Raw genomic sequence first — 27,798 nt, 5'->3', positions numbered from 1 at the left:
TCTTTCTTTCTTTCTTTCTTTCTTTCTTTCTTTCTTTCTTTCTTTCTCTCTCTCTCTCTCTCTCTCTCTTTCTCTCTTTCTCTCTTTCTCTCTTTCTCTCTTTCTCTCTTTCTCTCTTTCTTTCTTTCTTTCTTGAATTAGTTGCTTGTATCAGTGTGATATATATTTTATACCTTGGATTATAATCCAATACTACTTTATTTTACTATATTTATTTTGTTGCTCCAGTTGTCCCAGTTTTCACCATTGGGAGCTCTTTCAGATGTTTCATGTATTCCTTTGGCATGACCCCATCATTGTTTCCACTTGTTTGTATGTTTTTAAAATACAAAGTACTTCCTTATTTTCTGGCACTATAAGATGCTTAACTCTCATCATGTATATTTTCCTGCCCCAGTCCCAGAATTTGCCATTTGTCCAAGGAGTCCTGGTTTCTTTTATTGGAGAATGACATCAGATACTAAAACCTGGTTACAGATGTGCTCGTTGCTCTTGGGTGTCATCGCTTCCAGGCACTCATATGACAAAACAGGAAATATACTACTAATCCATGAATATGTGTGTATCTGTAAGTGTATGTATATGTAACCATCTGTATATTAAGCTGAACGGGAGTTCATGTTTAACATCTACTCTAAGTCATTACCACAAGTGTCGTTGTGGCTCCACCCTTTGCTTGTCAGTAGTCTCCCATGCCAGTCATGAGAAACGGGCCCCCAGCCATCCTCTGTCCATTTACTTAATTGTTCATTCCAAAATACATGGATGGTCGTTTCAGAATTGTTAACCTGTACCCTTGTAGGAGTGACTTTATCAGCTGGAGTGCGGTGCTTATGTACAGTTCTTTTCCCCTTTAGTCTTACAGACTCTACTAAGGTTTTCATCATTTTTAAGCAGCTTTCACTAGTTCACACTGTGGTCAAGTTTGTTCTTTCTTTCTTTCTTTCTTTCTTTCTTTCTTTCTTCTCTCTCTCTCTCTCTTTGTGAAGATTTTATTTTATTGAAAAAATTTTTTTTACTGTTTGCTTATTTTGAGAGAGAGAGAGAGAGCGTGCGTGGGCACAGGTCCTCACACTGGGCAGGGGCAGAGAGAGAGGGAGAGAGAGAATCCCAAGTCGACTCTGTGCTGCCAGCTCAGAGCCTGATGTGGGCTTTGATCCCACGAACTGTGAGATCACGACTTGAGCCGAAGTCAGGAGTCCAACACTTAATCGACTGAGCCACCCAGGAGCCCCTAGAAGTATATTTTTAATGCAGTTGAATTTATAGGTTGTGCTTTTTCAGTCTATTTAAGAAAAATCTATATTCTAGGTTCATAGAGACATTCTCCAATAAATTTTTTCTTGCTACTCTGTTTCTTTTTGAAATTAAAAATGAAGCATCTCAGCAGAAAGTGTATTCCCTGCTTCCCTAATGGTGGGTGACTTATTAGTCTCAACATTACAGCAACTCATCCAGACAGATAAAAATTGAGGCTTGTTTTTTTTTGCTCTAAATAAACAAATCAAAAATAAAACACAACTCGGCAAATTCTTTAACTAAAAGGCTATGAATAGTTAATATAGTCCAGACATTTTCCTGGAGCAGTCCAGCTTTGGTCCCAGCTTTCCTAGTTTCCCTGAAAGTTCATTTTGAAAACTATGGGGATGGAAGGGCATAGTAGGGCTGTTTTTGGTGAAAGTGACTATTCTGTGAATTCTGCAAATTATTTGTTTTCTAGAACATTTGATGTAAAGATGCAGTAATGAATGGGGGAAGAGTATGTACAGCCAAGAGTTTAAGAGTTTGGAGCTGGAGCACAGTGTCAGGATCCAGGTTATGTCATCTATCTGCCATGTATAGTTCCTTTTAAGCTTCAGTTTCTTTATACATAGAACAAGAGTAATAGTATCTGCCTGTGTCCAGGATTCCCCGCACCACTCCTGGTTTCACTAGGAGGATTCACAGCTGTATTTGCACTTACGATTTATTACAGTGAAAGGACACAAAGCAAATTCAAAGTGAAAAGGCACATGGCGTAAAGTCTGGAGGAAACTGGGTGCAAGAGACCTTTCCCAGTGGAGTCCCTCAGACATGCTTAATTCCTCCAGTTTTGAATTATAGCAACGCACGTGAAATGTACCAGAGAAGCTCATTAGAGACTCAGTGCCCAAGGTTTTTATCTGGGGCGGGTCACCCAGGCTCCCTCTGGAGCGCATGAATTACAATCGCACACCCCCAGCAGGGCGGCAGGCGCTCAGCATAAACCACATTGTTTGTACACATAGCGTAGGCACAGTGAGCCACTCTTACCAGTTAGGGAATGGTGGGAACACTCCAAATCCAAGTTCCCAGACACCAGCCGAAAGCCAGCCTTGCAAGCAGGCCTTTCTGAGGTTAGCAGTCTCCTGCCTGCTGGGGTAACTCTTTTCTGCACACCACCTGACAGTTAATGTGAGGATTGAGTGAGATAATCAACATAGAGCGCTTAGCACAGTGATCGGCATATATTAATTGCTTGCTACGTGTTAATTATTATGATTATATTAGAAAGCTTGTGTAAGGAAGCAAGAAACAGCCCGACAAGATAGCTTTATGGAGCCGAGAGGACCTGTGGAAGACAGCCCGTCTACCCTCTTATTTTACGGACATGGAACCTGAGATTCAGAAAGGTTAGGTGATTTTCCTAGAGATACCCACTCTGTGCCATCTTAGCTTGTGGGAACGTGAGGATGTTCTCATTTTAGACGGAGACTTCCCAAGAAACACCCATTGTGCTGAGTGCGTGAACAGAACCTCGGATACAAACCTCTAGAAAGCATTAGACAAGGATGGTTCAAAAGCAGCCTTGGCAGCAGTGGCTGTCTCTGATTTATAAAGAGATTGGATGTTGTCATTGGAAATGCTCTGATCCTTTTTATGTCAGTGGGTTTCAGTCTGTGGTTTCATTCTATGAAATCTGATAGTACATACGTTACATTCATTGCTCAGGCATGTGACAAACTGATTTTCGGGGAGCTGACCTAGCTCTGATTTGCACTGATTGGATGTTTCCACTTTGCGTCATTTGGAAGGATGAATAGGCAAAGTGTTTTCATATTTTTGAACAGCTCTTTCTAATTCAGCTGAGTTTGAAAGAGGAAGAGTTGATTTCTTTGCTAGTTTATTTGAAGAAATAAACAAACGTTGGCTTTTGTTCTACAGATAGCAGTGGTCTCTGTAGGGAGGCTTTCTTTTGCATTGAATCAGGGTAGCAAGATAGCCCTATGAGGCTATATATTATCTTCCCAGAGAGATGAGCTTTCTAACAGAACCATTGTTTGCACCAAAATTTAACTGTAAATCCAAAATGGATTGGTAATGCAATCCATCTCCAAATTCAGTGTCCCCTGACCATTTGTAAAGTATCATACCGGTTGTTTTCTAAAAGATGAAAATGTTAACTCGGGAAACAACAGATGTTGGTGAGGGTGAGGAGAAATGGGAACCCTCTTGCACTGTTGTTGGGAATGCACATTAGTGCAGCCGCTCTGGAAAACAGCGTGGAGGTTCCTCAAAAAATTAAAAATAGAATTACCTTACAACCCAGCAACAGCACTACTAGGAATTTATCCAAAGGGTACAGGAGTGCTGATTCATAGGGCACATGTACCCCAATGTTTACAGCAGCACTATCAACAATAGCCAAAGTATGGAAAGAGCCCACATGTCCATCAACTGATGAATGGATAAAGAAGATGTGGTTTATATATACAATGGAAGACTACCTGGCAATGAGAAAGCATGAAATCTTTCCATTTGCAGCAACGTGAATGGAACTGGAAGGTATTATGCTAAGTGAAATAAGTCGTTCAGAGAAAGACAGATATCATGTTTTCACTCATATGTGGAATTTGAGAAACCTAACAGAAGACCATGGGTGAAGGGAAAGGGAAAAAAATAGTTTCAGAGAGGGAGGCAAACCATAAGAGACTCTTATTAAAAAAATTTTTTTTTAACTTTTTATTTATTTATTTATTTATTTATTTATTTTTAAAAATTTTTTTTTCAATGTTTATTTATTTTTGGAACAGAGAGAGACAGAATATGAATGGGGGAGGGGCAGAGAGAGAGGGAGACACAGAATCGGAAACAGGCTCCAGGCTCTGAGCCATCAGCCCAGAGCCCGACGCGGGGCTCGAACTCACCGACCGCGAGATCGCGACCTGGCTGAAGTCGGACGCTTAACCGACTGCGCCACCCAGGCGCCCCAACTTTTTATTTATTTTTGAGACAGAGAGAGACAGAGCATGAGCAGGGGAGGGTCAGAGAGAGAGGGAGACACAGAATCCGAAACAGGCTCCAGGCTCTGAGCTGTCAGCCCAGAGCCTGATGCGGGGCTCGAACTCAGGGACCGCAAGATCATGACCTGAGCCGAAGTCGGACGCCCAACCGACTGAGCCACCCAGGCGCTCCCATAAGAGACTCTTAAATACAGAGAACAAACTGATGGTTGATGGAGGGGCAGGGGAGAGGGAAAAATGGATGATGGACATTGAGGAAGGCACTTGTTGGGATGAACAGTGGGTGTTGTATCTAAATGATGAATCATGTGAATCTAGTCCCGAAACCAAGAGCACACTGTATTTATCAATTTTTTTTGGGGGGGGAAGGGTAGCAGTTTTATTGAGATCTAATTCACCTCTTGTATAATTCACCTGTTTAAAATGTACACAATTTAGTGGGTTTTAGTACATTCACAGAGTGAAACCATCACCACAGTCATTTTTAGAACATTTTCATCACCCTAGGAAGAAACCTTGTACCCTTTAGACATCACCTCCCCTGCCCCCTATCCTCCAGCTCTCCCCTCCCCCCCCCCCCCCAGCCGTAAACAATCACTAATCTGCTTGCTTCTCTATAGATCTGCCTCTTTGGACGTTTCATAGAAATGGAATCCTAGGCTATGTGGTCTTTGTGACTGACTTCTTTCACTTAGTTCTTTTAAAGGCTCATCCATATGTATGTATCAGAAGCTCAGTCCTTTTTAGGGTTGAATAATATTTCACTGTAGGGATATATCACGTTTTGTTGATCCATTCATCAATTGTTGGACATTTGGGTGGTTTCCGCTCTTTGCCTGTGAGGACTAATGATGTCATGAACGTTTGTGTACAAGTTTTTGTACAGCATGAGCTTTTAAGACCTATATTGTCTATGATAGGTAGCATTTATTGACTACACGCCATGTGCTGTGCTAGGCATTGTACTTGTGAATTGGTTTTTACCCTTAAGGAATTGCAGTCAGACCGAGGTCATGTAATAGTAAATAGGGGATTATTATAAAGTACCACAAGTACTACGTAGAGATAAGCCTTGGGTCCTGTGGAAGCACAGGTGACTCCCTGGTGTGTGCAAGAGGGGATGGGTCAGAATAACTTCCTGGGATGAGCCTGAACTGAATCCTGAAGGACAAGAAGGCATTGGCCAGGTGAAGCATGGAGAGAAGGGTCACCCAGGCGGAGGAAGCGGCTGATGTGAGGGTCCGGAGGTGAGAGGGTGGTGCTTGCTTGGATTTGGAGGGCTGGAGGGAATTCATGATAACAAATTCATCATGGCGGGAATGTTGGGACGGGGTTGGAAGGTGAGAGGCCTAAGATGGACTGTAGAAGTGAGCCAGAGAGAGGTCTTAAGGGATCTTTAATGTCATGCTAAGGGTGTTGTCCTTCATCCTGCGAGCTGTGGGACCCAGCACCAGCCCTGAGGGTGGCGCTGGGCTGGTGGGAGATGGGTGTCTCTTTCCAGGTGAGGACCGACACAGGCCTGAGCTGAGGCAGAGATGGGGAGAAATGGATTGATTAGGAACAGACTAGAAAGGAACGTCCAGAGTTAGGTCCCAGGAGAGAGTCATGTTACCAAAGCCACAGGTCTTAAGGAGAGAGTGATCATTAGTTCTGATACTGCCATGAAATCAACCAAAATAGCTAATAAAAAGTATCTGCTAATTTCAACAACACCAGAGGTCTGTGACAACCTTTGCTGGATCGTTTTCTATTGTACACTTGAGAAGTGGTAAAAGACAGTTTTTAATCCAATTCTGACCCCAAAGCCCGTGCACACCCTTTCTGCTGTGCCAGATGATTTCCATTTTACACATGCAGAAATGCCATGTAGAGTCTTTCTTCCTTTTGATAAACTGTGGTCAGTTTTCTTGGTTTGGTGAAATCAAGCGCTTACAAACACAGCTGGCTTCGTGCAGAAATGGCTTTTTAAACCAGAGCAGCATCCATTCGTGTACAGAGGCCTACACAGTCTCTTGGAGTTGATATCTTTTTAGTAGCCTTCAGTTAGCCAACTTTTTCCAAATTATTAATTACATATTTTCCAGGCCAACAAGAATCAAGTGCCACTGTCAGCGCCATGGTTGTGTTATTTCAGAAAGGTCATACGACTCCTGAAGTGTGTCACAAAAGCTCCCATCCTGCAGTTGGAAGAACAAGGGCTATTAAAAACTTTATTCTCTTATGTTTAAAGGTCTCTCTCTCTCTTTTTTTTAATGTTTATTTTTTAGAGAGAGGGAGAGTACAAGTGGGGGAGGGGCAGAGAGAGAGAGAGAGGAAGACACAGAATCTGAAGCAGGCTCCAGGTTCTGATCTGTCAGCACAGAGCCCTATGCGGGCCTTGAACCCGTGAACCGTGAAATCATGATCTGAGCCAAAGTTGGATGCTTAACTGACCCAGCCACCCAGGTGCTCCTAAAGATAACCTCTTTTGACAGGGAGCAATTCTGAGCAGTAAGTTTGTTTTCCTGCAGTCAGGAGAGGACTTTTTAGTACCTTAAAAACAAAGGCTGAGAGAAGATATGATTGGAATTTTACATTATAAAGTGTGAGTAAGGTGCACACATTTGGTTCGTCAAATGTTTCTATTCTTGTTGAAGGTTTCACAGAGCAGACAGCAAACTACTGAAGTTTATTATTCTAGAAGGCATTAAAGAAGTGAAGGAACTTTACAGATGTAGATAAATTCATGGATGATAAATTACCAAGGGAAGCTACTGAAAAAATTCTTTGAGATGTCAAGGAGCGCCTTGGCACATTTTGGAAAGGAAGTACCCAGATTTTGACCTGGTTCTGACCTATCTTCCAAACAGAAGATGTTCACAGGGCACCTGCATGTACAAAGCACCTCGCTGGGTGCTCTGGGAGAAAGAAGATGGACCCTGCCTTCTGGGGGCTCCCCAATTAGTGGGAGAAGATAAACGTGTGCAGCAGCTGCTACCACATGGCAAGTGACAGCAAGCCCTGTGACGGGGGGCAGAGAAGGTGCTTTGGGAGAGGGTGGAATCCCTATGGCAGACTCTGGGTGAGGTTCTTAGGGGACGTATGTCTTGGAACTTAAAAGATGAGTAGAATTTCAACAGCAGAGCAGGTGAGAAGGACCTTCCGGATGGGAAGAGGAGCTTAAGCATCTCTTTAGAATTGGGAGCATCGCTGACCTTGGAGAAAGGTAAGAGCTTTGAATGGGTGTGGCCTGGGCAAGTAGAGAAGGAAGGTCAGACTAAAAAGTTCTGGAAGCATCCAGTTTGGAAGATTTCCACTTGATTGTCTTCAGCCTTCAGTAGAAAACCAAGGAAGGTTTTGGAGCAGCGGAGCGATGTAGTCCGAACTCCGCTTTCAGAAGTTCCGTATCGGGTGGAACAGAGGAGTGGAGAAGGCGCACTGTCTGAGGTTGTGTCCGCCAGGCCGCAGGCGTTGAGGACTGAGGCTAGGACGGAAGCGTGGAAACGGAAGAGGCTTGGGATGCCTTTGAGAAAAAGTTTTTTTTTTTTTTAATTACAAAGTCATGTAAATATGTAAGTAGTACAAAAACGTAGGCTCATGTAGAGGAGTAAGACAAAAACCCTGTGGGAACAACTGCCATTGAAACATTCTGATATATGTTCTTCAGTGTTTTTTAAGGTATAAGTAGCTGATTTAAATTTCAGTTCATAGTAGGTATAAAATACTACTTTACTCCTCTAAGTCTTTAATCTCCCCTTCCTGCAGGCTGCGGGGGAATTCTCCCGCAGGGAATTCTGTCCTAGCCATCACTGGGGCTCGCTTCCTCTCTTGCAGCAGGATCACGGGGTTGCTGTGGTTCTTAACCCCCTGATGCCCAGACTTAGCATCTCCCAGCCAGTCCCTGCCTGGTGCCCTGAGATGAGGAGGCCTTCCGGGGACTCTTGTCCCCCACAGAGCACCAGCTTCTACCCTGGTTAGGGGATCTTCTCTTTTCTGCTTTCCCTCTTTGCATTCTCCTGACAGCCCAGCATGACCGTCCTTAATGTGCTGCTACAAACATGATGTTGGCCCCTTTTTTCTGAGGTAGGAGTAGGGAAACCTCAGTTAGTGTTTTTTGTCTTCCTTTTATTTATTTATATATTTTTTTAAATTTTTTTTTCAACGTTTATTTATTTTTGGGACAGAGAGAGACAGAGCATGAACGGGGGAGGGGCAGAGAGAGAGGGAGACACAGAATCGGAAACAGGCTCCAGGCTCTGAGCCATCAGCCCAGAGCCCGACGCGGGGCTCGAACTCACGGACCGCGAGATCGTGACCTGGCTGAAGTCGGACGCTTAACCGACTGCGCCACCCAGGTGCCCCTTGTCTTCCTTTTAAATAATAACTTCCTCTGATGAGGTGATATGGTGAGTTATGATACTCTGTTTGCAGTTTTTGGCTCCTGTATTTTTCCGTGTCATTTTTAAACACTTTCAGGATACTCCCTTATGTAAATATGCATAATTTACTTGTAGATAACATGAAACAAGCAACTCTGTGCATAGAAGTTTTCCTGTGTTTTGGATGGATTCTGGAGGTGGAATTTTTGAGTCAAAGGGCATGACTTTATGATGATGATTATTAATTATTGTTACTGGGTCACTCTTTGTTATCACTGTACCACAAACTAAGCAGCTTGAAACAGTACCTACTGATTAGCTCATAGTTCTGTCTGTCAGAATCCCAGGCGCCGCGTGGCTGGTTTCTCGGTTTAGTCCCCTAAGCTGAAATCCAGGAGGCAGCTGGCTGTGTTCTCATCTGGAGGCTCAGTGGCCTGAGGAAGAATCTGCTAAGAGACCCATTCAGGTTGTTGGCAGAATTCAGCTTCTTGGGGTTATAGGACTGAGGTCCCTGTTTTCTTTTCCTTCTTTTTTCAAATTTTGAGTTTTGTCCTTCATGTTTTATGGAATAAAAAGTTTGGCCTTTTTATTGCATGAAACTACAATTGGCATAGGTTGGGGGACTAGAGGAGGAAGGTGGGGGCTGAGGAGGAGGTGGGAGAGACCTCTTCCCCAGCTCCTGGGTAATGACACTCACTTCTTCTTGCATAATTTCTGGCGTCTTCCCACCTGGATGCTGGCTCTCTCAGGGTCTCGGAGAAGAGGAGAGGATCACATGCTCATTGTCATAATTGTCATTCTGGAAGGAGTGGAGGAAGTTCCTTCTAGCTCACCATCATCTCAAGGGGTTCTCTTCTCTTTCATTTTTTTTTTAAAGTTTATTATTGATTTTGAGAGAGAGAGACTGCCAGCACAGAGCCCTCCATGGGGCTTGATCCCACGAAGCATGAGATCATGGCCTGAACCGAAATCAAGAGTTGGATGCTTAACAGACTGAGCCACCCAGGTGCCCCTTCTTTCATTTTTAAGTAAGTTCTACACCCAACATGGGGGTTTAACTCATGACCCCAGGATCAAGAGTCACATGCTCTACCAACTGAGCCAGAGCCAGGCGCTTCTTTTAAGAAAATTAAAAAAAAAATTTTTGATGTTTATTTATTTTTGAGACAGAGCATGAGCAGGGGAGGGGCACACACAGAATCCGAAGCAGGTTCCAGGCTCTGAGCTGTCAGCAGAGAGCCTGATGTGGGGCTCGAACTCGTCAGCCCCAAGATCATGACCCGAGCCAAAGTCGGATGCTCAACCGATTGCACCTCCCAGGTGCCCCTTTTTAAACATTGTTTACTGAAGTCTCTGTTTTCTTGCTGGTTGTTATTTAGGGGACACTCAGCTCCTACAGGCCACTTTCAGGGACTTGCCATGTGGTCCCACCTCCACAGCCAGCAGCAGTCTTCTTCACATAAATGCCTCGTCCTTAGAATCTCTGAGTGCCTCTGTTTCCGACTTCTAGACCTAGATTTACAGGGCTGATGTGATTAGGTTTCTCTCTCTCCCCCCAACCCTCAAACAGAATGTACTCACTGAACAGTAACTCCCCATTCCCCACTCCCTGTCCCCTTCCACTTCTTTTCTACTTGCCCTTTTTATGAATTTACCTATCCTAGGTACCTCATAAGTGGAATCATGCAGTATTCTTTTGTGCTTGGCTTCTTTCACTTAGCAAAGTATTTTCAAGGTTCATCCACACGATAGTACATATGCCGTCGTATGTGTGTGCCATGTTTTGTTTGTCCATTCACCTACTGATGGACATTTGGGTTAACCACATCTGCTAAATCCCTTCACAGCAGCACCTAGATTCATATTTGAATAACGGGGAGAATGTGTACAGCAGGGGCCCAGAATGTTGGGGCCACCTTAGGATTCTGCCTACCACACACCTCCTGGAAGGATCGTACCACCCCTGGTTGGAAGTGCCATCTTGCCTGCTTTCATACTTTTAATCTATAAATTGTTCAGAAGAGCGTGGAAGTCGCATCTCATTTCACTGCCTGCCTTTCCAGCTGGACTTTTCTCTGCTCACGACTCTAGTGGGATGAAGGATGCAAAACAACCACTTTTTAGCCTCCAGTGCGAGCGCCCTGGTTTCTTGTCCCCAACATTACTTATGACATATTTCTTGACGGTGTATAAGAGGGAGCACTAATGTCTTGAGAATGCAGGAGAATTTGGACTGGTCCAAATAAGAGAATTTAGGGCTGTAACTGCCATGATTTAAGTCAGCCTCATGCTTCAGCCTGAATGCAAATTCATTTGATTCAGTGCGGTCCTGAAAAGATGGTGCTCCCTAGGAACTGGGAGACCTGGGAAATGGAAATCATTAGAATGTGCTAGAAATCTCAGATTAAATGGCAACTGAGCATCTCAATAACGTGACCGTGGATTCAGCACAGGTGGTGTTTGACTATTACCACTTCCCATTTAGCTTGGAGGAGAAGTCCATGCCCTTTGGAAAGGCATGGGGGTGACGGGTGGGGTGGGGTAGGTGTGTTTGTGTGTGTGTGTGTGTGTGTGTGTGTGTGTGTGTGTGTGTGTGTGATGTCCCAGGTTAGGTTTTGCTTGGAAGGGGCTCTGAGTAGCTCTGTTAGCTCCAAGCTAGTTAGGTTCTCCGAATTCTAAGATGATGTCTCCACAATTTAGAACACACCAGCTTGCTTGTATATAATCCTGGTGTCAGGGAACAGATAGCAACTGCCCTATTAAGGAAGGTGAGTAGGAGATCTGGTTGAAGATTAGAAGGGAGTGAAAGCATCCACTGTAGAGAACTAATAATACCTGCCAGCGGGGGACTTATCTGGGCCATGGGAAGAGGAAGCCCCAGACGAGGCTACCCACCTGTCTTCCCCAACCCGAGCTGGCTTTGCTGGCAGAACTGACCCTGTGTTCTCTCTCACAGGCAACCGCAATGTCCGTGGACTGTCTGGGGCAGCATGCTGTGCTCTCCGGGTAAGTGAGCTCTGCTGCAATTTCTGGGGACAAATCGCAAATTGAGAGGTTTCTGGGAAATTGGAAAATACTCTTTATCTTTAAGGATTGTGGTCATAGGGTTTAGTTCCGCTATCCTAGTGACCTCAGGGGTACTTAACAGGGATCACTTGCAGTTTATTTTTGTCTCCGCCCTAATATGTAAGCAATAAAATTCCTTTGAAATTTGTGTGACTGGTAGTTTGGTCTTGGAATTGCAATTTTCTGTTTATTGCACAGATTCTGCAGAAGGGTGCTGTCTGGTGTGGTCTCACAGGTTCAAGGGGATCTGGGTTCTGGTTTGGCAATGCCATTCATGATGAGCCCCTGGACATTTGTCCAGTTGGCCTCCCTGGACTTTGGTTTGCTCATGAAGGACTTTGATTTCATTATGAAGAACTAGAACTACATGATTTCTCTAGTGTTTTCCAGCCCAACATTTTTAACATTCTGGCAACTAAGGGCCATCCCAGCATTTGCCGATCACTTTGTCATTGTACCAGTATAATGCCATTTAATGGTCAGAGTCCCCTCCCCTTTCATACTCACTACCTCTCTAAGTCTGCAGTGTTTTCTTTAACTTACTTGTTTATGAACTCACTTCTAAATAACGAACTAGTTTCTGTTTCATTATTTTATTTTGAAATCGTATTTTAATTTACCTTAAAAAAAGCATAGCAAACATTTAAATAATTCAAAAGGCTCTACACTGGGAAGTAAGTTTCCCTCTTCTCTTTGACCCCCATCCCCAGAGACAGTTATCAAATCCATTTTTTTGTGTCACACTGGATGCATAGATAAGGAAAAATTGATATGTTTCTTTACTGCCCCCTCTGCACTCACTTAAAAAAAAAAAAAGCTTTATTGAGACACAATTCACAGACCATGCAATTTACCCATTTAAAGTGGCAAGCCAGTGGTTTTGGGGATATATTATTCATTTCCTACTCCGTTTTTAAACCTTTTTTTTTTTTGAATCAAGGAAATACCTAAACATAGTTGACAAAGTCAAGTAGCATTACAAACATTATATTGTCAGACAGCAGAATCCTCACTCAGCTTTTCCCCAATCCTGATCCCACTCAATAGAAGCAACTACTTGAGACTCTTTTAGCTGTTTCTCTGGGGTTGCCTCCATTTTTCCAAATAATACACAAATATTCTGTTATCTTGATTTGTCCAGATATTACCAATTGACTTTTTAAAGTAGATGAGGATTTGGCACTTTTACTTTGCTCTGTGAGTCCCTGACTTCCCTCTCCTTCCAGTATAGTTATATAACAATTGTTGTGTTGACTCAGTATTTGGGGTTCTTTTCTCAGAGTAATTTTGAGAGGTCCTATACCATTCTGATTCTGGACTTTGTATGCGGCCTATTTTTTCTCTTTGGAAGCTTTAAAATGCTGTCTCTGTCTCCGGCATTCCTTTTATCTCCAGGTGTGTGAAATCTTCACCGTGACTGCTTTGGCGTGTGTCTTTTTTTCATTCATTCTGCTGGGCACTTAGAGGGTCCCCTCTTTTTTTTTTTTTTAAACATCATTACTTGTTTTATCTAAACAAATAGACATACACTTGACATCATGTAGTCATATTAACAACCCACAAAATGCTCAAGTGCTGGGCACCTAGGTAGCTCAGTTGGTTAAGCATCCAGCTTCGGCTCAGGTCATAATCTCATGGTTCATGGGTTTGAGCCCCGCATTGGGCTCTCTACTGTCAGCACAGAGCCTACTTCAGATCCTCTGCCCCCTTCTCTCTCTGCCCTTCCCTGCTTGCGTTTTCTCCCTCTCTCTCAAAAGTAAATAAACACTAAAAAAAATACTCAAGTGCTAAGGAATAACTGTGTCTCAAACGTTAGACTTCTCTGTATTCACTCACGTGGGCATTGCCATTTGTAGCATCCAAGGAGGGAATGGGATTATGTCACTGGAAACCAGGCAAGCATTCCTGTTTTGGTGTGTTCTTAGGTACATACATGCCTGTTCTATTTTTCAACATAATCTTGAAGCTTCACCATTTTGTTTTCTTATACTGAACTTGAAAATATGTACAGTAAAGAATGTACTTGAGTTAACCGCTTGAGTAAATTTACAAATATATACACCCTTGTGATCCCCATTCAGATTAAGACCCAGAGTAATTTTTAGCACTGTGGGAAGGCCCTTTCAATCTGGAAGGTCTGTGTCTTCTAGTTTGGAGAAGTTTTCCTGCATTGTGTCTTTGGTAATTTCCCCCCTCTATTTCCTGCGCTCCTTCTTTCCGAAGCTGTTCGTCCGTGTTGGATATCCTATGTGGATTCTCTGTTGGTCCTTTTTTGTTTTGCATTCTGACAGTTCCCTTCAGCTTTAACTTTCTACTCTTCTATCAGATTTCTTTATTTCAGCTGTGCTTTTCATTTCCAGGAGCTCTTTCCTGTTCTCTGTTCTTTACCTCGTCTTCTTTTACCTCTCTGACAATATTAATTCTAGGTTTCTTCTTGCCTCGGCACTACCCATTTCCTTTTTTTTCTTTTGATTGCATTGGTCCCTGTCTTTCAGGTTTCCTCTGGTGACCGATACTCACCTGGCTCTCTGTTATTGTCAAAGAGTGATCAGTTTACATGTGTGACGGTGGGCTTCTTTGGAAGGAGGTCGTCTGGGAACCAGACCCTTTTTTTGGAGGGTGCCCAGATGTCACTATCTCCTGGGTTCTGTGTTACTTATTTGCTTTTGTTCTTTTCTTGGGCTGGTCATTTTCCCCTGAGAAGAATCCTTTTGTCACTGTGCGAAGACTATACAGATCAGCTGTAGGGGAAGAGGCCTGAGGGTCTCACATTCCACTTCCTGCCCTGTTTTGAGCACAGCTCCTCATATTCCCACACTGCTCTGCCGTTTGTCCCAGGCCTGGGCTCCTCTGAAGTAGTTTGTCTGAAGCACATCACCCCCCCACCCCCACCCGGGTGAAGGAGAGGTGGCTCTGTGGGGTGTGTATAAACCGCTCTCCTTAGTCCTCTTTCAAACAGTTCCTGTTCTGTTCTGCTTTTGGTTCTCCAGGCCTCTCTTCCCTTGTGTGCAGGCTGAAGCCTCCGGCTCCCGAGCCGGCCTCGGTTCTGCAGCGTGAATCAGCTCGCCTCTCATCCACTTCCCCTCTGCAGGCACTTTGGTGTTTGCTTTCTTTAGATCGATCACCATTTGTCCATCCGCTTTTCATTTCCTCTCTCATTTTCTTTGTGGGTTTCTGTGTTGTACGTTTTTACTCTGACTTTCGTGGGTCTTCAGGGGAGAAAGAAGATATGTCAGGTATGTTTATCCTGAAGTGCCTACTTTTCTTCTGCTGCTCTGCACTTGCTCTGTAACGTCTCTGGGCCCCCCTGTTGATGGCGCCCCATGTGTATCGCTCTCAGCCTTTCCCCGTTTGTCATGCTTTCCCGTTTTTCATGCTGAGAGGAAGATGCCAGCCTGCCTGCTCCAGAATCAAGTGATTCCTTCAGAGTAGGTCAGAGATGCTAGATCTTTGTTCTGCACCAGCAGTTCTGAAAGTTCTGTGGATTTGTCTTACCTGTGCTTGCTTTCTTCTCCCCTAACCTTCTCTTCTGGGGTTTCTGCTAGAGTTTTACAGGCCGTGTTAACTTGCATTTCCCATCTCTTCTGAGCAGGGACTGTTAATCTTTTTCTTCACCATTGAGCCCACCTGTCCTCATGGATGCTCCGGGGCTTGAAGTGCTCTCTAACAACAGCTGATTAATGGCTGCTGAGATGTTGATTCACACAATGATTTTTCCCTTAAAACAAAGGGAAAATAGGCAGAACACAGGACATTCCTGTTTTCAGATCCTTTATACTGATTGGCACCGTGAACATTATCAGCCCTTAATGTGTTATTTTCGTTATCATTTTATTCGTTATTATTTCCCTCCCAATAGACTTGATTTAGTTGCCTTTCCCAGGTAGTCAACTTGCAAGGGAATTTGAGATTTTCTCCAGGATGTTTGGCAAAGTGATAAGTGATAGGTTTAACACACATTTACTGAATGCCAAGCACTATGCCTGGTGAGGAGGGACATACAGACACTGGAGACTTGGTCCGTGCTCCACTCGGTTGGTTCAGGACCAGAGCCTTACCATGGGTAGTTGTACTACAGAGATCAGTGCTGCTGTCGCAATACAAACAGCGCGGTGGGAGTTGTGTGGGAACCAGAACTACCCCTAGCTGAGCAGTTGGGAAAGGCTGGAGCTAAGTGGGCTTGGAGCTGAAGCTGGCGGGAAGATGTCAGACTCCCAAGGATCCAGTCGGGAAGACCATCTCTGGAGACAGGTTCTTGCAGGGACGTGGCTTCCACTTGCTTAACTGTCACCTTGAATTCCTCCTGTCCCTTGTATGCCTTTCAGAGTAGATAAACGTCATATAAACCTGGGGATTTTTTGAGCACTCTTTGCAAACCATATGTAATTCCAAATGTGCTTTTCTGTCTTAATGCTAATGCTGTTATATTGTCATCATGTTGATGTTGTTTTCCTAGCCGCCGATTCTTATACATCGTTAATCTAGATGCCCCTTTCGAAGGTCACCGAAAGATCTCTCGCCAGAGCAAGTGGGACATTGGAGCTGTGCAGTGGAATCCTCATGACAGCTTTGCGCACTATTTTGCAGCTTCGGTGAGCCATTTAAGGAGTACGGGAAAAGGCTGTTAAAAGTGTGAGCTGGGGCTGGTAGGTCTATGTTCTATGGAGAGAAGAGAATATAACTCTCATTTCTCAGGCAGAAAAGAAGTGTGGATGGTTCTAAAAGGAAGAGAGAGGCAAATTAAAGACATATATGTATACATACACATATGGCGTATATCTATATATGAACGGAACTGCTGATCCCATTGGTGTCAGATCTTGTGTTTCTAAAGATCCAGATTTTAAAGGGAAATGAATAGATGCCTCCATTTCTGTGTGTGATAAGATCCTGTTTTCACCAGCAGGAATGTAACTGGACATGACTCTGACCTTCACTGTTTTCAGAGGGATCAGAAGACTCCACACATGCTTTCGCTCAAAGGAAGGGATTCTTTCTTTTCCTTAAAGTTTATTTACTTATTTTGAGAGAAAGAGAGAGGGGAAGAGAGCATTATCATCACGGAGCCCAACACAGTGGCTTGTGAGATCGTGACCTGAGCTGAAATCAAGAGTCAGGTGCTTAACTGTCTGAGCCACCCAGACGCCCCAGGAAGGGATTCTTTCTTGATTGGGATTCATTAGATCGGCTAACCCCCTGAGATTTTATGTGCCTGTTTCTGTGTGAATTCTTCCAGGAAAAGATGCATGCATTTTATTAGGTTTTCCAAGGGATTCGTGACTGAAAGAAAGATCTAGGCTAGATCACCTCTGGTATTTCGTCAGATTCTACACCAGCATTCTACTCTCCTAGAACAATTAGAGATCTAAACCTTTGGCTCCTTTGCACTGGGCTGGAAGAACAGTATTTAAAGAACCCTGCTTATCATCCAAGGGATGCAAGCATTCACAGTGCTGTCTGCGTCTGTTCTTATCAGAAATGACAGTCTGTGAGAGGGAAGCACCTGAGGAAAAGAAAGACGAGCAACGCTGTCAGCTTTAGAAGGAACAAAAAGCCGCTCTTCCCCTCATTTCCAAAATAGCATCTGACTGTCTGGGGCACCTGGGTGGCTTAGTCGGCTGAGTGTCTGACTCTCGATCTCAGGTCATGATCTCACGGTTCATGGGTTCAAGCCCTGTGTCGGACTTTGCGCTGACAGCCTGGAGCCTGCTTGGGATCCTCTCTCTCTCTCCCTCTCTGCCCCTACCCTGCTTCTGCTCTCTCTCTAAACAAACAAAGAATCTGAACGTCTGACTCTCACCATGGACATCTGCGGTCGAACTGATGTGGGGGGCTGTTCTGAAGGAGAAGATAGGGCCAGTCTACTGCTTTCCCATTCCTGACCCCTTTCCTGTGAATTAGGAAGAATGCTCTTTTTGTTGGCTTACGCCTTACAACTTCCACTCCCCTCTCAGCCTCAGCCCCTGATCATTGGGTCCAGGGGTCCTAGACCTTAGAGCTACTGACCTCCCAGGCCACATAATTCTTTGCGGCAGGGTCTGTCCTGTGCATTGTAAGAGATGAAGCAGCATCCCTGGCCCCTACCTACCAAATGCCAGTAGCATCTTCGCCATCCCCGTCACCATGACAACCGAAAATTTCTCTAGACGTTATTAAATGTCCCTGGGAAGCAAAATAGCCCCTGATTGGGAACAACTGGTTTAGGCTAACTGGTCAATACTTGGCCCATGTGGATTAACATTGCATTTGTTTACAAATGGTGAGATAGCCTTTTTTTTTTTTTTTTTTTTTTTTTTTGGACAGTCTTTTTAAAGTAGACAATGTAGGGGTGCCTGGGTGGCTCAGTTGGTTACGCGGCTGACTTCGGCTCAGATCATGATCTTGCGGTTCGTGAGTTCGAGCCCCGCGTCGGGCTCTGTGCTAACAGCTTGGAGCCTGGAGCCTGCTTCGGATTCTGTGTCTCCCTCTCTCGAGCTCTGTCTCTCTCTCTCTCTCTCTCTCAAAAATAAACATTAAAAAAAATAGACATTTAAAAAAGTAGACAATGTAATGTCATTTACATTCACATGTTACACAGCCACCGCCCCTCTCTGGTTCCCAAACATTTTCATCCCTCCAGAATAAAATTTTACCCCTCCCATGAAGCGGTTTCTCCCTGTGCCCCCTCCCCACGGCCCCTGACAGCCACCAGTCTGTGTTCTGTCTCTGTGTCCTGGATATTTCGTATAAATGGAAACATACAATATGTGATCTTTTGTGTCTGCTTTCTTAACTATGCTGTGCCATGTATCTGTGCTTTACTCCTTTTTATGGCTCAGTAGTATTCCATTGTATGGCTATAACACGTTTTGTTTAATCGTTCATTCACTGATGGATATTTGGGCTGGCTCTTGTAAATAAGGTGGAAGTGGACGTGTGTGTAAATGTACTTTTTTGAGTACTTGTTTTCAATTGTTTTGGGTATATACTTTGGAGTGGAATTGCAGGGTCCTATGGTAAGTCTGTGTTTAACTTTTTGAGGAACCGTTAGACTTTTCTACGGTAGCTGAGTTGTTTTATAGTCCTACCAGCAGTGTTCCAGTTTCTTCACATTGTCCCCCAAATTAGTGTTTTTCTGTTTGGGTTTTTTGTTTTTTTTTTAACGCATAGCCATCCTAGTGGGAGAAAGTGGTACCTTACTGTGGTTTTGATTTGCATTTCTCTAATGACTAATGATGTTGAGCATCTCTTCATGTCCCTGTGGGCAATTTGTGTATCTTTTGGAGAGATATCTATGCACATCCTTTACTTATCTTGGAATTGGGTTGTATGTCTTTTTGCTGCTGAGTTGCCAGAGTTCTTTCTATATCCTTGATACTAGATTCTTATTGGAGATATGATTTGCAAGTATGTGTCTAATTCTGTAGATTGTCTTTCACTTTGTAATGTCCTTTGTTACATAAAAGGTTTGATTTTGATAAAGTTCAATTGATGGATTTTTTTTTCTTTTGTTCTTGGTTGGGAGAGAGGCTTTTTCAGGAGAAAAAGCTTTGGAGTTAGGCACATCTGAGGTCAAGTTCTAGTTTTGACACTCCTGTTTTATCTTTTGTACTCTCCCAACTTTCTGAGCCTCAGCTGCCTCACCTGTAACGTGGGTGATGATAGCCAGCGTGCAGTGTTGTGTGACAGAACGGAGAGCGGGTCTCTGAAGATTCCTAGTACGTTGGGCGCCTGATGGCTCCGTTGGTTGAGTGTCTAACTCTTGATTTTGGCTTACATCGTGGTCCCAGGGTGGTGGGATCGAGCCCCATGTCAGGCTCTGCTGAGTATGGAGCCTGTTTAAGAGTCTCTCCTTCTCTCTCTCCCCTCTCCTCCTCTCTCTGCCCCTCTCCCCCACTCACGCTTTTTCTCTCCCTTTAAAGTAAATAACTGAAAAAAATGAATAAAAACAGAATCTGTGTATTAAAAAAAAGATTCCTAGTACATAGACTGGTGTTAGCAGACCCTCTGGAAATGACAGGGGATATTATTATAATATGAGGGGACTTTTCTTTTCACTCCTGTTCCCATTGGAAGCTGTTTTGAATTCTAACCTTTGACCAGAAACCTTACCTATTTAGAATTGGAAACTGGCATTTCTGAATAAACACCTTTGAACTTTATACATCTGTCCATCTCTGAGCTAAAATGAAAATCAGTCTAGTAATATATAGATATTAATAGATCTGCATCTGTATATCAGTTCAGAAATTATTAGATAGCCTGTGTATTAGTAATCAGTCTGTTGTAGTCTTTATTCACTTCTGGTGTGTTTCATAAGCTCATGATATTTAGATATTTTGCTGGCTTGTTGTTTCTTTCAGGGAAATGTAGCTTTTTCTTTCCTCCTTTCCCTATTGCTGTGTGTTTTTTTCTGGTCAGTCTTTCCTAGTCTTTCCTAGGTCTTTATGCCTAACCCTTTAAGAAATTCAGTATAGGGATGCCTGGATGGCTCAGTTGGTTAGGCGTCTGACTTCAGTTCAGGTCACAATCTCATGGTTTGTGGGTTTGAATCCCAGGTCGGACTCTATGCTGACAGGGCAGAGCCTGGAGCCTGCTTCACATTCTGTGTATCTCTCTCTCTCTCTCTCTCTCTCTTTCTCTCTCTCTGTCTATCTCCTGTTCGTGCTCTGTCTCTCTCTGTCAAAGATAATGAATAAACATTAAAAAAGAAAAGAAAAGAAAAGAAATTCAGTATTAGGGACACCTGGGTGGCTCAGTCGGTTAAGCATCCGACTTCATCTCAGGTCACAGTCTCACAGTATGTGAGTTTGAGCCCCACACTGGGCTTTGGGCTTTCATCACAGAGCCTCTGCTTCGGATTCTCTGTCTCCTCACTCTGCATCTCTCTTTCTCTCTCTCAAAAATAAACATTAAGAAAAAAATGTATAAAAAAAGAAATTCAGTATAGGCATATTTCAAGGAGTCTTCTGTAATTTTGTCTTCTAGGATACCCCTTTAATAGTGGTTCTGTTTTCTTTCTTGTGTTTATGTGTTTTTAAAGTGTGATGGATGGACTCTGGGCCTTTGATAAGTGGGGAGAGTGAGCTGAAAGCCTTAGTGTGACAGCAGCTGGAGAGATGGGTGTGTGATGCTTAGAGCTGGGAGGTGGTCCTTTGAGCAGCCTGCGGGGTGGGGGGGGAGGCGTGGGGGTGGTGGGGTGGGGGTGGCGCATCTCTTCATTCAGGTGCTCAGTAGCGCCTCGGTGGCTTCAATTCAGCTGCAATGACTCAGGGTGGATTCACTTTGAAGACAGCACTGCCCTCTCTTTTGGAAATTTATAGTCCTATGTACTGAGCTGAGGTTGGCTCACATGTTAATTGTACTTGTTTCTTTTTTTTAAAAAAATATTTTTTAATCTTTATTGTTTTTGAGAGAGAGAGAGACAGACAGACAGATCATGAGTGGGGGAGGGGTATAGAGAGAGGGAGACACAGAATCCGAAGCAGCTCAGGCTCTCAGCTGTCAGCACAGAACCCGACGTGGGGCTCAAACTCACGAACTGTGAGATCATGACCCAAGCCAAAGTTGGACACTTAACTGACTGAGCCACCCAGGAGCCCCTAATTGTACTCATTTCTGATGGCTCTGTGAGCAAGTCAGTCTGTAGGGTCTCTGCCATACAAGTTAGTTTCTGCATGGCTTCGTTTTCTCAGCCCTAGGCAGATCGCGGTGAGAGCGTGTGTTCAGGTATGGGACTGGCTGCCTTCTTCCCGTTGTTTCTTTTCAGAGTAACCAACGGGTTGACCTTTATAAGTGGAAAGATGGCAGCGGGGAAGTTGGCACTACCTTACAAGGCCACACTCGTGTAATCAGGTAGGTACCAGGCCTCCGCAGCTCCCGGCCTGTCTCGCTCTGTCATAGTCCCTCAGGAAGTGACGTGAAAGCTCCGTCCCCCTTCCACAACTTGACCCTCTGTGCTGCATTGGCCACGGGTGACTGCTAGGTCCTTGGCGCTCACTGAAGCGGTGGCTCTCGTACTGGGGATCAACCGGTATTTAGGAACCAGCATTCCTGTAACTGCTGTCCTCGATTCCAGAAGGCCCTCGGACAGCCCAGTCTGGAGTGAAGGATTAGAGCTGATTTTTGCCATGGGAGGGAGACAGTTATGCCGGCAGAATCCTCAGCTCACATTCGGCAGTGCGTGGGAGCACAGACAGCGGGACGCAGCCCTTTGCTCTTTTTCCAGTGGCTGTGGGGCACAGCTGCCTCCCACCCATGGCCTTCTGGAGTGTTCCTTGATCCATCCTGTCCTTGGGTCACTATTCCTGGGTAGGGAACACTCATCCTGGGAAGTAGCAGCAGGGAGTACAGGAGTGGGGGAGCTGACCCAGAAGTAACGGGAAAGGCCAGACCCCTGGCCTATGTTAGGGAGGCCTACCCTTCCTGAAAGCTGCATGGCAGTGTTACAGTTTGCCGCTGCTTTGAGAGATGTTGGTTTTACTCAAGGTACTTGTGGTTGAATCTGGTTTAGAAAATTCCAACTCAAAAATCACTTGATGTTTTTGCTTTGGGGTGTGTGTGTGTGTGTGTGTGTGTGTGTGTGTGTGTGGTTGAAGTTGAAATCCTCCTTTTCTTTTTTGGGAGCAGGTGATGGGATAGCTGGTGATGACAGGGGAAAGGACCTGAAAGCTTTTTTCAGAGCTCAGTTAGGTCTTACTCATTCCCAAAGAAGTTTGGAGATTTCTAGCCTATATCATGTTAAGGAGGACCGTTAACAGTGACTCTCTGAAGCCACTAGAAATGAAATCTGCTAGCGCTTTGGAACTGGACTCTGAATTTTCTTCTCTTTGGTGTCGTTCTGTTTATTTCTTGTGTTTCCAGTGACTTGGACTGGGCAGTGTTTGAGCCGGATCTCCTGGTTACCAGCTCTGTGGACACTTACATCTACATTTGGGATATCAAGTAAGAACAATTAAAAGGCCAAACCACTGGGTTGTGGGATGATCTGGGACCTTTGTTTTAGAGATCAGCTGTCTTAGTTTGGTTTCCCCTGGGTGCAGACCCCGAGATGAGGATGCCTTGCAAGGACGTTGTTTAGGAGGCGACAGAAGCACTGGCGGGAGGAGAGACGGGAGCGGGAAGGCTGCACACAGAGGGCGCGCTGTCCACGCGGGAGGCAGCCTGAGCACGTGGAGCTTATTCCTGCCAGGGACCGCTAGGTGCTAGTGCAGAACTCCTCAGAGGTGTCCCACCCTTGAGGGCTCAGGAAGTGGGGGCGTCATCCACTGTCGGTCACTGGTCGCAGGCTACACCCTGGGGCCTCCCTTCCCTGGCACTTCAGGCCTGGCACAGAGATGTGCAGGACAGGCTTCGGCAGTCAGGGAAGTCCCTTTGGCAGAGAAACATAGGTGCTGGCGTTTGAAAGTCAGGCTGAAGTTTAACTGACGTGGCAGGTGACAGTGGGGAGTTGTGGGCACAGGCACACGTCTGCTACAGCAGGTGATGCTATGAGACACATCTGCTTTGCTCTTTGTGAGGCTTCAGTCCCCCAGGCGGCTGAGGGCCACCTCTCAGGGTTACCCTTCGTGAGGCGAAGAGGGAAGGAGCCCCCAGCCCAGGGCCGGGCATGTTGTCTGTCCCCCTTCTCCCTTTGTAGAGCGAGGCTCCCTTTGCCATAACAATTCGAGGTGACTAACTAGAGGGCGTGGTCTGTAGAGTCCCCCAGACGGGACCCTCTCTCCCCTCAGCGGACTGCTGTGCTCCCAATGGCAGTGGCTCTGTGATGGTTTGCACTGAGAGGTGGACAGATCAGGGAAAGGGAGTCCGAGACGGTGTGCGCAGCGGACTTCACCTGCATCCGGGACACTGCCTTGGTGGTGATCAGTCTAACGGCAGCGCCGGAGTGGGGACAGAGCGCTAAACCCAGGGGAAATGGGAGGGAGGCGCTTTTAAATAAACAAAACCCCAGGGAGTTAGGAGGCAAGGTTAGAGTATTCCTCATTTACATGAAATCGTTGTTTTCATAATTTAAGGATTAAAAAATGCTGAACAGATGATGCCTTTTCAAGTTTTCTGGATTAGTAAGCCTGAGCCACGGATTGGCCGTCCGAACCCTCTAGCCCTGGGTTGGTGCCCTGTTCTGTCACTTTACCATTTGGTGGAGAAGTTGCCCTCTGGCTTTGTGGTGAACCCAGGAATCTCTCTCTTTCCAGGAGCCTCCCGTTGTATCCAGGAGTAGGGTTTTTGTTTTGTTTTTGTTTTGAATTGTGGTTGAAAAACCCAAAACATGAAATAAGCCATCTTCACCATTTTTAAGTGTGTGGTTCTGTTAAATATATTCACATTGTTGTGCAACGGATCCCCAGAACTTTCTCCTCTTACCAAGCTGACACTCTGCTCATTAAGCACCTTCCCACTTTCTGTTCCTATGGTTTTGGCTACTTTAGATCCTTCAGACAAGTGGGAGTGGAGTCATGCAGTGCTTGTCTTTTCGGCACTGACTTACTTGACTTAACGCCATGACCTCAAGGTTCATCCATGTTGTAGCGTGTGACAGGATTTCCTTCCGTCAGAAGGCTGGCTAATATTCCGTCGTGTGGCTGGACCACATTTTGTCGATCCACTCGTCTGTCAGTGGACACTCGGGTTTCCACCTCTTAGCAACTGTGATTATCAGAGTAGCTTTTGACTTCACCTTTGAAGTGCTGCTGGGAAGGTTCTCGCAGAGTTATGCCTCCATGACTGTTCCTTCATTGCCACTGGGAGAAATGACGCCAGGAACGGCTTCTTATGGCTTCCTCCACCCCTACGATCAGGGTCACGCCGGACACGCTGAATCACATAGTTCGTTTTCTGTGGCTGCAGCTATGTGATTTGAAATTTAGTCTCAGCCTCATTTGAAGCAGATGAGAAAGTTTGTCCCCGAAGGGAGACACTTTACAGTTGCTTCTAAGGCCCTCACGTTCTCTCTGAGCTCCAAGTACCCACTGAAAGGAGAGTGGAGAAATGCGTGCAGAGGGTGAAAAGTACAGGTGGATGGTGGCCTATGAATCGGGCATTCGATTTCTGACTTTTCTGTTTCAGAGACACAAGGAAGCCTACCGTTGCGCTCTCTGCTGTAGGTGAGTGTATACTTCCCCCACCCCCACGGGGACTGCCTCCTGCCCGCACCCTGGCCGGTGGGGTTGTGAGTCTCTCATGGCAAGGGGCTTGCTTTAGGCTGCTCTCGGAAGTTACAGTCAGGACTGCTGAGTGCGCTCAGGAGCTTATTTCGGGATTCAAGGACAGGAGCTGAAATTGTTTTTAAACTTTTTATTTATGTATTAAAAAACATTTTTTTAATGTTTATTATTTTTTTTAATGTTTATTTATTTTTGAGACAGAGAGAGACAGAGCATGAACGGGGGAGTGTCAGAGAGAGGGAGACACAGAATCTGAAATAGGCTCCAGGCTCTGAGCTGTCAGCACAGAACCTGACGTGGGCCTCTAACTCACGGACCGCGAGATCACGACCTGAGCCGAAGTCGGACGCTTAACCGACTGAGCCACCCGGGCGCCCCTTAATGTTTATTTTTAAGAGAGAGGGACAGAGAGAGTGCGAGTGGGGGTGGGGCAGAGAGAGAGGGAGACACAGGATCTGAAGCAGGTCCAGGCTTTGAGCTGTCAGCACAGAGCCCAGCGCAGGGCTTGAACCCAAGAGCTGTGAGATCCTGACCCGAGCCAAAGTCAGACGCTTAACCGACTGAGCCACCCAGGCACCCCTGGGTGCATATAAAAATAGAAGAAAACGAACTGCCTTGTGTTCATGATCCAGCTTCCATAGTTGTCCCTGTCTAGCCAGTCTTATTTCATCTTTACTCCTACCTACTGCCCTGCCCCCCACTCCCATCTTCTCTGGAATTATTTTGAAGTATGTCGGTGTCATATCATTTCCTCAACAAATATTTCAGTCAGTAATACTTCTACAAGAGAAGAATCCTCTATGGAAAGGTAGCCACAATACTATGAACAGACCTCTAAAAATGTTAATGGTGGCTCTTTAATATCAAATACTTAAGCAGTATACTGATTTCCCTAATAGTCTCAGTTGTTGTTTTGTTGGTTTTTTTTGTTTTTGTTTTTACAAATTCTTTAAATCAGAATCCAAATTGAGAACATACTTATAATGGTTGATGGAATTCTCATCTTTTGTGATCGGGAGGTTTCTTCCCCTTCTCCTTTTTTGGTTTGTTTTTCTTTTCCTGAGGTTCATTTATTGAAGAAACCAGGTTTGTCCTGCGGTTTCCCCACAATCTAGATTATGCTGATTGTGTCCCCATGTTGGCGCGTAATATGGACGTCCTGAAACTTTGAAACTACTTTCTGGTCTACCTGTTTTCATTGCTCAGTCGGAATGGATTGTTTTTGAAATTCTGCTTTGGGTCCATTGTGGGGCATTCCCACTAATTCCTGAGAGTAGAATTTGGGCACAGAACTGGTTATATCACAGCAATGAAGGTCAGTCATCAGTATTGTATTTTGGCATCCTTGTTGAAAACATACATCATCTATCTCTTAAATCCTGCTCCTTTGTATCTGTTTGTTACATTTGAATTCACATGTGGTATTTGCTCCAAAATGATTATGTGATATTTTTTTCTTCCACATCTCTGCGCCTGATCATTTAAAGACATTGAACATCACACCTATATTAAGCAGGTGGATTATCTGTTTTGTGAAGTTAGGGACCACATCTCTTTTTTTCAGTGCTGTAGCCCGAGGCCAGCATTTGTGCCTGACTCAAGGAGATGCTCCGTAAATGTTTGTTAAATGGCATGGGAGTCAAGCCCCTGTGCCTCTGTGCTAAGTGCGTAATAAATCTGTGAATTTGGGCCACCCCCACCCCACCCCCGCCACCTCAACCTCTAGGCAGTTATGGTCAGAGACATATGATGGGGCACAGACGTGGTTGCAGAAGACATCCAACTGAATGAAAACACAAATGGTCTATAAATGCCTCAGTTGCTCCCCCGGGATTTTGTTGCTTCTACTTAAAGGTTTCTAAGTTAGGTTGGTTTTAGAGGAGCTCCCAAAAGAAAGTTCTTTTTTTCTTAAATTTTTTTTTTTTCCAACGTTTTATTTATTTTTGGGACAGAGAGAGACAGAGCATGAACGGGGGAGGGGCAGAGAGAGAGAGGGAAACACAGAATCAGAAACAGGCTCCAGGCTCTGAGCCATCAGCCCAGAGCCTGACGTGGGGCTCGAACTCCCGGACCGCGAGATCGTGACCTGGCTGAAGTTGGACGCTTAACCGACTGCGCCACCCAGGCGCCCCGAAAGTTTTTTTTTTTCAACCCACTCCTTCTGACTGCTTTCTTTTCTGTTCTGAGTCCTCTAAAGAATAGAGGTAGGGAGTCTTCTTTCTTTCTTGCAGGGTAGCAAAGATTTCTTAGGGTAGCAAAGAGGAGAAAAGAGGCAAATGAGAAGCTGTGGATTTTTGGAAGCTGCTTGATCTACCATTCCCTGAGAGGTTCAGCCTTGGTTCGTATTGCTTCCCAGAGGCCATGGTTCCTATCTCTCCATGAGCACATTGTTTATACCTTTGGGGTGGGGAGTAAGCAAGAGCATGTGTGTATTCAAGAGTATTCTCTGTCTGAAGACACCTGTGGTCTGGGACCTCTGTTTGACTCTGTTGTCATGAGCCTAGTAAAACAGGTTGAATTAGGCGGTTCCCAGAGCCCTTTGGAAGGCTTCATGGTCTGATAGACCCCTGCACTGGGGAAAGTCTTCAAGTAATTCTATCATGAGGAAATGGGACAGACCCTTCTTACTCACCTTCTCCTTGAGCTGATACCTTTTCTTGCTAAGAAACTGTGTCTCCTGAGTAGTGTACTACCTTCCTCCTTTAGGGGTCTCCACCATTCATTCTTCAGTGACTTAAGATGTCCTGTGTCTCAGGCAAAAAACACAACAAACAAACAAAGACTGTCCCCAGAACCAAGCAGAGGTAATTTCTGGACACCAGTTCAGTTTCGTAATAGATTCTCAGTCCTTGCTCTGTTGGTGTCACTCTAGACCTCGTGGTTCAGGTTGCTTTCCAAAGCCCTGGATTCACTATGGTGTCCCCATTAGTAAACAGCACCCCAAAGGAAGAAATATTATGTGTTGTCTGA

General features: G+C 44.9%; 1 protein-coding gene across 6 annotated transcripts in view; it reads left to right on the top strand.

Annotated features, from left to right (window-relative positions):
- Positions 1-27,798, top strand: part of WDR59 (WD repeat domain 59) — an 86,338-nt gene that overhangs the window by 6,363 nt on the left and 52,177 nt on the right. For 4 of the 6 annotated variants that reach the window (XM_040443131.1, XM_040443130.1, XM_040443132.1 and 1 more), the window contains exons 2-6: positions 11,577-11,626; positions 16,143-16,278; positions 21,435-21,520; positions 22,529-22,609; positions 24,731-24,768. In XM_040443131.1, the coding sequence (XP_040299065.1) occupies positions 11,577-11,626; positions 16,143-16,278; positions 21,435-21,520; positions 22,529-22,609; positions 24,731-24,768 (391 nt within the window). The remainder of the gene's footprint in view (positions 1-11,576; positions 11,627-16,142; positions 16,279-21,434; positions 21,521-22,528; positions 22,610-24,730; positions 24,769-27,798) is intronic. The other 2 variants (XM_040443134.1, XM_040443133.1) reach the window with 2 other exon arrangements.

This window comes from Herpailurus yagouaroundi, unplaced genomic scaffold, assembly GCF_014898765.1.
Source record: "Herpailurus yagouaroundi ecotype Mexico unplaced genomic scaffold, PumYag 190, whole genome shotgun sequence".
Lineage (NCBI taxonomy): Eukaryota > Metazoa > Chordata > Mammalia > Carnivora > Felidae > Herpailurus > Herpailurus yagouaroundi.
The sequence above is the reverse complement of the archived record's forward strand: the minus strand, read 5'-3'. Positions and strand labels throughout refer to the sequence as shown.